General features: G+C 56.6%; 1 protein-coding gene across 1 annotated transcript; it reads left to right on the top strand.

Moving 5' to 3' along the window:
- The first annotated feature begins 1,909 nt into the window (after positions 1-1,909).
- Wdr73 (WD repeat domain 73) lies at positions 1,910-11,354 on the top strand. The gene is made up of 8 exons (XM_070043319.1): positions 1,910-1,968; positions 2,197-2,264; positions 2,414-2,502; positions 4,761-4,849; positions 5,307-5,371; positions 7,960-8,124; positions 8,419-8,778; positions 9,420-11,354. The coding sequence occupies exons 1-8, from the start codon at positions 1,928-1,930 to the stop codon at positions 9,653-9,655; spliced, it is 1,113 nt and encodes a 370-aa protein (XP_069899420.1). The 5' UTR covers positions 1,910-1,927; the 3' UTR covers positions 9,656-11,354.
- Positions 11,355-12,125: the final 771 nt, after the last annotated feature.

The raw sequence follows: 12,125 nt of genomic DNA, 5'->3' as shown, positions 1-12,125 counted from the left end.
CCCAGCGCACACACACAGCACCCCAGCGCACACACACAGCACCCCAGCGCACACACACAGCACCCCAGCGCACACACACAGCACCCCAGCACACACACAGCACCCCAGCACACACACAGCACCCCAGCACACACACAGCACCCCAGCACACACACAGCACCCCAGCACACAGCACACGGCACACGCACACACACCACCCCAGCTCACAGAGCACATGGCACACGGCACACACACCACCCCAGCTCACAGCACACGGCACACGGCACACACACCACCCCAGCTCACAGAGCACACAGCAAGCACGTGCGTGCACACACCACCCCAGCTCACAGATCATACAGCATGTGCGTGCACACACACTGCACTGCACCCCAGCTCATACAGAGCACACAGCACATGTGCACACACTGCACTGCACCCCAGGTCACACAGCACATGTGCACACACTGCACTGCACCCCAGGTTACACAGCACATGGCACACACACACCACCCTAGCTCACAGAGCGCACAGCACGCACGCACGCACACACACACACCACCCCAGCTCACAGAACACACGGCATGCATGCACACACACACACACACACCACCCCAGCTCACAGAGCGCACGGCATGCATGCACACACACACACACCCCACCCCAGCTCACAGAGCACATGGCACACGTGCACACACACACCACCCCAGCTCACAGCGCACAGCACGCGTGCACACACACCACCCCAGCTCACAGAGCGCACGGCATGCATGCACACACACACACACCCCACCCCAGCTCACAGAGCACATGGCACACGTGCACACACACACCACCCCAGCTCACAGCGCACAGCACGTGCACACACACACCACCCCAGCTCACAGCGCACAGCACGCGTGCACACACACCACCCCAGCTCACAGAGCACACAGCACGCGTGCACACACCCCACCCCAGCTCACAGAGCGCACGGCATGTGTGCACACACACACCACCCCAGCTCACAGAGCACACAGCACGCGTGCACACACACCACCCCAGCTCACAGAGCACACAGCACGCGTGCACACACACCACCCCAGCTCACAGAGCGCACGGCATGTGTGCACACACACACCACCCCAGCTCACAGAGCACACAGCATGTGCGCGCACACTGCACACCACCCCAGCTCACACAGCACACAGCATGTGCGCGCACACTGCACAGCACCCCAGCTCACACAGCATGTGCGCGCACACTGCACACCACCCCAGCTCACACAGCACACATCATGTGCGCGCACACCGCACAGCACCCCCGCTCACACGGCATGTGCGCGCACACCGCACAGCACCCCCGCTCACACGGCACACGGCATGTGCGCGCACACCGCGCAGCACCCCCGCTCACACGGCACACGGCATGTGCACGCACACCGCGCAGCACCCCCGCTCACACGGCATGTGCGCGCACACCGCGCAGCACCCCCGCTCACACGGCACACTGCCCCGGGCCCTTGTGGAGGGGAGGCCACGCGCGGCCGGGCACACGGGACCCCTTCTGGGCTCCGGCTCTTCCAGGGCTGGCGGGCGAAGGCTGCGCAGCTTTATCCCTGCGATCAGCCGCTCTGCGCGCTCTGGCTTCAGGGCTGCAGATGCTCGGCCCTCAAGTCGGACCTCCGGGCCCCACTCGAGCTGACCCCGGCTTTAGTCACTTTTCCCGGGACCTCGGCTCGGAGCGCCCCGCAGGGAGCGAGCGGCGTGGGAATCCCGGCCGCAGGTTCCGCCCCGGACGGAGGCCACGCCCCGTAGACCGGAGGCCACGCCCCGTAGACCGGAGGCCACGCCCACCCCCTCCCACAGTCCGGAGCCACGCCCAGCCGTCGTGACCTACAGGCCACGCCCACCCGTCGGGAGCGGGCCGCGCGCTCCCCGGAAGTGGAGAGCCGGAAGCGGCGGTTGCCATGGAGCCCGCGGAGGACTGGCTCGTGGAATCGTTGCGCTTGTGAGTGGTTGGGCCTGGGGGCCGGAGCCCGGCCCGGGGGGGCGGCGGGCGGGCGGGGGTGCGGGGGGGCCCCGCCCTCGGGAAGGAAGTCCGCGTCGCCGCGTCGCCGCCGGGCCTCGGCCCCTCCCCGGCCTCCGCGCAGTCCCCGCGGCGGGCCGTGCGGAGCTCCCGGGGCCGCCCGCGAGCCCGGCCGCCCCCCGCGCCGCGTGACCGCCGTGTGCCCCGCAGGTACCGGGATTTCCACGCCTTCGCGCTCTCGGGAGCCACGCGAGTCCTGGAGTGGGCGGGTGACAAAGGTACCGGGCCTGCCGGGCCCTCGGGGGTGCGGCTCACGGGTGCCCCCGCCCCGGACACGGGCCGCACGTGGCCGCCTTCCTGACGATCCCGCCGCTCCTCCCTCCCGCCCTCCCGCCGCTCCTCCCTCCCGCCCTCCCGCCCTCCCCAGGAGTGTTGGTTGCCGGCTACGAGAGCCAGAAAAAGAATGAGATTCTCCATCTGCTCCTGCCGCTCAGACTGTCTGTGACGGAAAACCAGGTGACTGGAGATGGGCCTGCGGTGCACGGTCTGGTTTTAGTAGGCCTCCTGTCACCTCCCCGTTACTGCCTGGTTACTAGAAAGACAGACGGGCAGCGGGCACAGGGAGGCACATCCGCACAGTGATGTGCGGGCACTAGGGAACAGAGGGCACAGAAGGTCACCTAGAGTAAACCCACACTAGGATTCAGAGAAGACAGCTAAGGGCAGAGCCTCAGGGACATATTAAGAGTACAGGAAGGTGAACCCCGGAGGAACACTAAGAAAGACCAAGTAGGGGAGGAGTCCAGGAAAAGAAGACAACAGAAGAGAATAAGTGTGTCAAGAAGAAAAGAGTTGGTAGCTAAGTTAGGTTGCAGTAGTCTTTTTTTTTTTTTTGGTGGGTTGTGGGGCTTGAACTCTGGGCCTGGGCGCTGCCCCTCAGCTCTTTTGCTCAAGGGAAGGACTCTACCACTTTAAGCCACAGAGCCAGTCCCGGTTTTCTGGTGATCTTTTTTTCTCATGGACTTGCTTGCCCAGGCTGGCTTTGAACCTTGATCCTCAGATCTTAGCCTCTTGAGTAGCTAGGATTACAGGTGTGAGCCACCAACACCTGACTCATTTCTTCCTTCCTTCCTTCCTTCCTTCCTTCTTTCTTTCTTTCTTTCTTTCTTTCTTTCTTTCTTTCTTTCTTTCTTTCTTTCTTCCTCCCTCCCTCCCTCCTTCCCCCCTTCTTTCTTTTTTTTGGGGGGTCCGGTTGTGGGGCCTGAACTCTGGGCCTGGGCACTGTCCCTCAGCTCTTCAGCTCAAGGCTAGTGCTCTACCACTTGAGCCACAGTGCCACTTCCGGCTTTTTTTTCTTTTTGCTTATGTGGTGCTGAGGGAGCAAACCCAGGGCCTCATGCATGCAAGGCAAGTGCTCTACCACTGAGCCACCTTCCTAGCCCCTCATTTCTTTATAATTTGTTTTATGAGTTGCAGACCTGCAGCAGAGTCATTTGGAGGAGGAGTGGAGAGTTTACTCGTTAGTCTGGTAATCGGGAAACTCTTGGTAATGTCTTTCACTGAGGTCACCACATTTTCCTAATGGTGGTCAAGGGCAAAGACAGAGAGGAAGAGGAAGTGAAAATATAGGGATAGGGAAGGGAGAAACCAGAGCAGAACCTGGTTGGGAACACAGATTTAAGTCCGGGTTTCTGAGACCAGAGGCTTGAGCACAAGTACTGGCTGTGAAGCAGTAGCCCCAAAGAGGGAGAAGGTGAAACATGAGGCTGAGGGAGGGGAGAGGGAGAGGGAATGCAGGGTGAGGGAACAGCAGGCAGGCCAGCGCCTCCCACTTACGCCTAGCGGCCGTGGAAGCTGTGGACAGCCTTGCCTCGCTCACCTGCCCAGTGCTCTGCCCAGTGCTCTCCACCAGCACCAGCCCCATCTCTCAAGCTGAGTCAGGTGCTTCCCAGCTGAGCCTTTAGGAAACCCCATTTCCTTCCCGCTCACTGCAGGCTTTTCTCCTTTTCTATGTTTTTTTTTTTTTTTTTTTGGTCGGTCGTGGGGCCTGAACTCTGGGCCTGGGCGCTGTCCCTCAGCTCTTCAGCTCAAGGCGAGCGCTCTACCACTTGAGCCACAGCGCCACTTCCGGTTTTCTGGTGGTTTATTGGAGATAGGAGTCTCACAGTCTCTCCTTCCCAGGCTGGCTTTGAACCGTGATCCTCAGATCTCAGCCTCCTGAGTAGCTAGGATTACAGGCGTGAGCCACCAGCGCCCGGCTTCCTTTTCTCTTTGGCCACCTCCTTTCCCCATTCCTGATCTTGACACAGATGTCAGCCGTGACAAGACTGGCAGACTGGGGCTGTGGCTCACAGCTTCATTCCTATGTGGCCGTAGAGGTGGAGCTCCAGCAGCTGGGCCTTGTTGTGTGGATAATGGCGGTACCTGCGCCATAGGGGTCATGAGAATCCAATGTAGAGCCTAGCACAGGGCAGCAGGTGCTTGGTGGGTGGTGCCAGCTGTGTCCGCTGGCTTCCAGCGCGGAAGAAGAGATGGGAAGCCTTAGTGGGCCGCTGGCCCTGGCGTTCCTGGGTGACCCTGAAGCTCTGTGGTTCCCCCAGGCGGCTGGGGGTGCTGGAGGACTGCTGAAGGCCTGAGGTGGGGAGGGGAGGTCAGCTGTCACGGGAAGGCCATGGCCTCTGCCAGGCCAAGGTCTGCTTCTTCCCTGGAGCTCCTGGAATGTTCCTTGAACAGCATGCTCTGTCTAATTGCTGCTGCTTCCCTTTGCATCCTAGGGCTTATGCCCAGAAAGGGATTTCACAGTGCGCCACGGAGGATTTTCTGACAGGTCTATCTTAGCGCTGAAGCACGTGCCAGACACCGGGTAAGGAAGTTCTGTGTCCCACACCTTCCGTTCTGGGTGCAGTGGGGGGCAAGTAAGGGCGCCTGCCTCTATCAGCACCCACCCCCAGAACACAGACATATTCACAATACAAAGGCCTTGGGCTGTTCTGGGGTCACTGGGGGTTGCTTCAGGGACTAAAAACCAGTGAGAAGGCTGCTCTTCACTTCTCTGCAAGCTGACCGGGTAGTAGGGGCAGCTGTGCCTCTGGGGATGGATTACAGGTTTGACCCTCACCAGTGTCATCTTCTGGGTGACCATCAGGACCTGGGTTGGCCCGGACTAACTCCCGTGGCTCTCGATGAGCAGTGGAGCTGACCCCCGCAGGGCAAGCCTGTGCTCTGTGGAATGATGGCTGATGGTCCTGTAGTGGGATTTCCTTCTGGGCTCCTGCTAGGCGGTGGGAGTGGACTTAACACTTCCTCTCTGTCTGGCATAGGTTGCTGGTGACCAGTGGCCGTCCTGGAGGCCACGTGCAGGTGTGGCAGGCTGCACAGGACAGCGGTGAGTGACCACGTGGCGAGGTAGAGGCTTGCGGAAGGGTGAGGCTTACCTTGTGTGCCTGCTCTGAGAAGCACTCAGAGCCAGAGGCGGCAAAAGGGGACAAGAGCCCGTATAAAGTGGAGTTTTCCAACCTGGCTGGGGCTAAGCAATGGGAACTGTAGGCCCGTCCACTGGGCAGGCCTGGGCAGAGGCTGCCCTGCCGCTGCCTCAGTTTCCCAGTTCTGTTCCTTGCACCTTGTTTGCTGAGGTCTCTGGACTTGCTGCGCTGCCTCACTGTCCTGCCCCCTAGTTTCCAGTCGTTGGCATCCCTTGTAGTTGTGGCGGGTGTTTTTAACAATCTTATCAGAGTATTTTTTTATTTTGTTTTTGGCTATATTGGATTTCAACTCAGGACCTCATCCTTGCTAGATAGGCTGTCTACCACTTGAGCCACATTCCCAGGCCTTTCTACTTTATTTTTTCAGATAGGGTCTTGTGCTTTTGCCAGAGGCCATTACCGACTAACAGGTCTACCTCCACCTTCCCCATACCCGAAATTACAGGCAAGAACCGCCTGTCCGTGCTCATTTGTTTGTTTGTTTTTGGATCCAGTCGTGGGGCCTGAACTCTGGGTCTGGGCGCTGTCCCTCAGCTCTTCAGCTCAAGGCTAGCGCTCTACCACTTGAGCCACAGCGCCACTTCCGGCTTTTTCTTTTTGCTTATGTGGTGCTGAGGAATCAAACCCAGGGCCTCAAGCATACAAGGCAAGCGCTCTACCACTGAGCTACCTTCCCAGCCCCGCGCTCATTTTTTTTGTTGTGTTGTTTGTTTGCTTGGCTGGTGGTCTACCACTTGAGCCACACCTCTAGTTCCCAAAGTTTTGTCATAGTTCTAAGGGGTTTATAGTTCGAATGTTAACTTTGTGTGTGTAGCAGGAGGGTTCATGTCCAGTTGTCCAGTCGGCGTTTTCTGAGAAATTCATCCTTTCTTTCTTGGTTTGGCTTGGCATCTTGTCTGAAGATCAGCTGATCATAAATATAAGGGTTTATTTAGCCCTAGACTCAGGCCCATTCCATTGATCTATGACTCTACCCTGTACCAGTAAGTTAGAGTTACTGTTTTCTTTTCCCCCAAAAAAGGCAGGGAGGGGCAGCAAGGAATGGCCATGAGAGAGGAATGGGTCTTGGCAACCATTTGGCCTCAGGGGTCAGGGCCTGCAGTGGAGCCTGGGGCAGGGCAGGAAGAGCTGCCTCTGAGACTACATGCAGGAAGTCAGGTAGCGTCCTCTGTCAGGTTCCTCCAGATAGCAGCAAAAAAGGCTCCAGAGCTGAGGGAAGGCCTGCCGGCTTTTTCTAGGAGCCAAAATGGACAGTGTTCTCTTTCTTTTTTTCGTCAGTTGTGGGGTTGGACTCTGGGCCTGGGCGCTGTCCCTCAGCTCTTCAGCTCAAGGCGAGCTAGCAATCTACCACTTGAGCTACAGTGCCACTTCCACGGACAGTGTTTTCTTGATGAATTTTCCATAGCTCTGGTGTCTGAGAAACCTGATTTTGTGGGTATGTCAGTACAGAGCTAATCTGTTGGAAACAAATGGAAAATGAAAATCAGAATTTCCCTTTAAGTCATTGGTGTGAGCAGGCTGAGGCGAAGTCAGACCCAAGCTGATTCCACTCAGCCGAGCCTGGGTTTGTTTCTGGTATGCAAAAAATAAGGCCGCTCTCATCCCCAACTTACACTGCAGTCCGTGGCCTACGGCTCACGCCTTCACAGTGCGCCCTCCACTGCCAGACTGCAGCACATCGCTGGAGGTCACATGTTTGAAGGCGCAATAATCACTCCTGAGTCTGTTCCTGTTATTTTTCACAAAGGGTGAAAGTGACATCCCTGGTGTCGTTCACCCTTTTCCTGTTATCAACCAAGAAAATACCAGGCCTGCTTGTTGAGTTCTGAGCTGTGTGTGCAAAAACAGCTCATAAAACAAATGATAAGCTGGGAGCCAATGGCTCATGCCTGTCATCCTAGCTACTCAGGAGGCTGAGATCTGAGGATCATGGTTCAAAGCCAGCTCGGGCAAGAAAGGCCATGAAACTCATCTCCGTAAACCATTCAGAAAACCAGAAGTGGCTCTGTGGTTCAAGTGGTAGAGCGCTCGCCTTGAGCTGAGGGACAGCACCCAGGTCCAGAGTTTAAGTCCCATGACCAACCAAAAAAAAAAAAAAAAGATAAAGAAATGGCAGTGAGCCGGGCGCTGGTGGCTCACGCCTGTAATCCTAGCTACTCAGGAGGCTGAGATCTGAGGATCGAGGTTCAAAGTCAGCCCGGGCAGGAGAGACTGTGAGACTCCTATCTCCAATAAACCACCAGAAAACCGGAAGTGGCGCTGTAGCTCAAGTGGTAGAGCGCTCGTCTTGAGCTGAAGAGCTGAGGGACAGCGCCCAGGCCCAGAGTTCAAGCCCCACGATGGACAAAAAAAAAAAGAAATAGTGATCTGGACAGTTTCCAAAATGTCCTCCACCTGCTGTCAGCCTCCGTCCTTGGCCTCTGTGCCCTGGGCCTCACTGCTAAGGTAGGTCCTCACGAACTCCAGATCTCAGCCTCTTCCCTTTCCCCAGATGTCCTTGCAGCCGTCGGCACCATTGCTGTGGCTGAGGGGGAGGGGAGTCTCTGGCCGAGGTTGGCTGTCCTCCCCTCGGTGGCACCCGGCATCCTCCACGGGGTGCGGCTCAGTGGCCTGAAGATCGTAGACCTGGAATCCCACAAGACCACGTACTGTTCAGGTACTGCCCGGGAGCTGCGAGGGTACTGCCCGAGTACTGCAAGGTACTGCTCAGGTAACAGCATAGGTCTGTGCAGGTCAGCACCTGCACTGGCTCCTCTGCCACCCGGCCCTGGCATTTGGAATTTACTTCAGGTTTCTGTGGAGATGCTGGGAAGCGAGTGCTGGTGCCTGGGGGTGGAGGGGCCGCCCTAGAGCACCCACCCGGATAGGCATGCCTGGTCATGGGTGTGAGCTGGGAGGCACGGGATGTCGTCAGCACCTTGCAGCTTGTCTCTTTGCTGTGGCCTTCCAGGGGTTGAAGACCGTGAGGAGCTGAGCTGTCTGCAGGCCCTGGACGCTGACACCTTTGCTTTCTGCAGTGCCTCTGGCCGTCTGGGGCTGGTAGATACCCGCCAGAAGTGGGCACCAGTGGAGACCCCCAGACCCAGCCCTGTGTCGGGGGGACAGAGGTGGTGCGCAGAAGTCAGGGCCCAGGGCCCTGGGCCCCGCATCGCCAGCCTTGGCTCGGATGGACAGCTCCGCCTTCTCGACCCCCGGCAGCTCTGCCGTCCTGTGAGCACAGTCCAGTGCCCCGTGCCCGCGCCCAGCCCAGACCCGGAGCTGCTGCGAGTGACCTGGGCCCCGGGCCTGAGCAACTGTCTGGCCATCTCAGGTACTGCTGGGCGGCGTGCGCCTATGGCTGACCTCTCTTCAGGGGGGATGGGGTGCAGGAAGGAGCTGCACCACCAGAAAACCTGGCTTCTGTTACAGCCGCCCACAGACGGTTCCCGCTTATCTTCCCGGCCACTAAACTTGCACACACTGTGTGAGCCTAGCAGAGACCCATGGCATAGGAAGACCAGGGAACTGCCGTGAGGTGGCCCCAGAAAGACGTGACAGTCTCGGGGTGGTGCTGTGTCTGAGCAAGTAAGGGCCTAGCTCCTAGGCAGGGTGCCTGAAGCCTCTGCACAGCCCGAGTCTGAAAGGGCCCCATGAAGGCAGGGGAGGAAGCGTAGGGGGATCCACAGAGCAGTGAAGAGAGAGGGCAGGTGTGGTCTGGTGTGGCGTGGCTTGGCTCCTTAGGCTTTGTCCTGCCTGACGCACCTGTGAGGGCTCAGGGTGGCACACCAGGGCGAGCCTGGCCTGGCAGGGAACGGTGGACCGTGGGGCTCATGGCAGCTGCACGCACGTGCGCGCAGGCAGGGGCATGTTGAGTCTGTCCCCATCAAGCCTGGTCTGTGGCCCGTCTCAGTCCCCTGGCAGTTAGGAAGTGCCCTGGACCTCTGCGGCAGCCTTTTCTTTGCTCGTCCTCAGGCTTTGATGGGACAGTCCAGGTCTATGATGTCACATGCTGGGACCCCGCGGGGAGCCACGCAGAGCCTGTCTTCACGCACAGAGGCCACATCTGCCTGGAAGGAAGTGAGGTGGACCCCGCCCCACTGGTCACCACCCACACCTGGCACCCCAGCAAGCCCAGGACTGTGCTGTCAGCGGCCAGCGACGCCTCCCTGCACGTGTGGGACTGGGTGGACCCGCGCACCCCCTGCTGACCCCAGAGCCTGCCTGCCCCGCCTGGAGGAGGGGCTTGATGTGCAAGACCACGTGATCCCACGGCCCAGCTGCCAGTTGGCGCCTGTCACTCATCCAGGCTTCCCTGGCTTCCATTTTCTTAGTTCTCTTTTTAACTTTTTTTAAATCAAAGTCTTACCAAGTATCCCAGGCTAACCTCAAATTGTGAGTTGCTGGGACTACAGGTTTGCATCACTGTGGCTGGCTGATTTTCTTAAAAGTAAGGATAATAATAACTACTTCTTGGGGTTAGAAGTTGGCGGGGCTCCTGGCAGTCCTGCCTGGCTGCTGTTGTGTGGGAACCCTGCTTCCAACCTTCTGCCTCCCAAGGGCAGTGGGGCATAGCAAGACTCAGAGAGCCAGGAATGTAAATGCATCGTTGAGCTTGAGAGAAAAAAGTGTATGAGAGGCTGGGAAGGTGGCTCAGTGGTAGAGTGTTTGCCTTGCATGCCTGAGGCCCTGGGTTCGATTCCTCAGCACCACATAAGCAAAAAGAAAAAATCCAGAAGTGGCGCTGTGGCTCAAGTGGTAGAGCGCTAGCCTTGAGCTGAAGAGCTGAGGGACAGCACCCAGGCCCAGAGTTCAGGCCCCACGACTGGACCCCCCCCCAAAAAAAAAAAAAAAGAAAAAGAAAAAAGTATATGAGGGCCAATAAACCTGAAAAGTAAAAAAAAAGCCTCCTCTGACGAGGGCCCCTGATAGAGAACTCTTCACGCGCTGTGTGGATGGCAGGCAGGCCGGTGGCTGCGTGGGAGGGAGGACTCGCCTCTCAGAAAGTGGCTTGTGCTACATGTAGCGCAGCACTCTGGGTTTTCCCCAGAGAGGTGACTGCAAGCATCCCACCAGCTAAGCTGTGGTAGGCACCAGGAAAAAGAGCAAGTAATTTAGAAAGTAGAGTTGATGCGCAAATTTAAAAGCTGCTTTGCTGAAAAACATCAGTCAGCCCTATCAGTCATGGCCTAGGCCAGGACGAGGTAGATTACTGAGGGAACGGAATGGAGAGGTCTGAGTGAACAGCAACTGCAGGAAGTTGCCATAGAGAACAACAAAACAGGATTATGAGGGTAGCGTGAAAATTGTACATTTATGTGCTAATTTGGAAATGAATGAAAAGTTTAAGTAGAAAATATGAATGAGCCAATATTTATGAAATGAAAAGGTGCTGGGGGCGGGTGCACCCTACTCAGTTTCATTTTACTTAAGTGTCCATTAATGTAATTTGTAGTTTTCGGTAGTTTGATGTTCATGAGTTTTGCTTCTAGGCAAAAGGCAAAATAACTTTCATGTCAAAGGGCGAAAACGGTTTTTTTTAAAAAGGCCTTATTAATCACACTTTACAAACCTAATTAGGTATAATTATGTGCAGACTGCTGTTTTAGGTTAGTGGGGTTCTGGAGAGTTGTAGGAGGTTCTGAGTATCCAGCACAAATTAAGTGCTTGGGAGTGGGGCAGCTGTCTTCTCTCCCAGACCCTTGGTCTACCGAGCCCTAGCGTCAGAATGTGGGGCAACCCCAGCCTGCACCTGGTCTCCCACTGGGTGAGGAGCCCTGAGTTCAAGCCTTTGTTTGTCTACACACACACACACACACACACACAATACTAGAACAATAAGAGGCCCTAATCTGTAACTATGTATCCATGTTTGTATAGCCTGTAAATAAAAAACAGGCATACGCATCAGACTCACAAACTGGTATGTCCAATTGAAACTACTTTGTATAACCACATTTTTTTTTTTTTTTTTTTTTTTTGGTTGTGGGCCTTGAACTCTGGGCCTGGGCACTGTCCCTCAACTCTTCCGCTCAAGTGCTCTACCACTTGAGCCACCGTACCACTTCTGGTTTTCTGGTGGTTAATTGTAGATAAGAGTCTCATGGGGGGCTGGGAAGGTGGCTTAGTGGTAGAGCGCTTGCCTTGTATGCATGAGGCTCTAGGTTCGATCCCTCAGCACCACATAAGCAGAAAAAGCCGGAAGTGGCGCTGTGGCTCAAATGGTAGAGCACTAGCGTTGAACTGAAGAGCTGAGGGACAGCGCCCAGGCCGAGTTCAGGCCCCACACTGACCCAAAAAAAGAGTCTCCTGGGCTTTCCTGCCTGGGCTGGCTTTGAGCCGTGATCCTCAGATCTCAGCCTCCTGAGTAGCTAGGATGACAGGCGTGAGCCACTGGCACCTGCTGTAGTTGGGGTTTTTAACACATTTAGAAGGCTGATTCAAAGCTAGTGAGTCATAGTGGCATACATCTGTAATCGCAGCCCTCAGGAAGCTGAAGCAAGATGGTCACAAGTTCAAGGCCAGACTGGGTTAATAGAAGACAAGCTCAGGAAAAGAATGGGACTCTAGTAAGCAGTATTCAGCATCTATTCTAAGAACAAGAACAAGTCCTACTTAGACCCCATGCGTAGGAGGAGGCAGCTTCACATTTCCCAGAAACACCTCGGCTCCTCTCCTGCT

Source organism: Dipodomys merriami, unplaced genomic scaffold (genome assembly GCF_024711535.1).
Source record: "Dipodomys merriami isolate MVZ:Mamm:240054 unplaced genomic scaffold, mDipMer1.0.p SCAF_33, whole genome shotgun sequence".
Lineage (NCBI taxonomy): Eukaryota > Metazoa > Chordata > Mammalia > Rodentia > Heteromyidae > Dipodomys > Dipodomys merriami.
Note: the sequence above shows the minus strand (reverse complement) of the source record. Positions and strands in the feature narration are given on the sequence as shown.

Bases quoted from the DNA above. Each gene is read 5' to 3' on its own strand.
- Wdr73 (XM_070043319.1), top strand. From the start codon at position 1,928: ATGGAGCCCGCGGAGGACTGGCTCGTGGAATCGTTGCGCTT. The intron at 2,503-4,760 runs GTGACTGGAGAT...TTTGCATCCTAG, and splicing joins TGTCTGTGACGGAAAACCAG to GGCTTATGCCCAGAAAGGGA. The intron at 8,125-8,418 runs GTACTGCCCGGG...GTGGCCTTCCAG, and splicing joins CAAGACCACGTACTGTTCAG to GGGTTGAAGACCGTGAGGAG.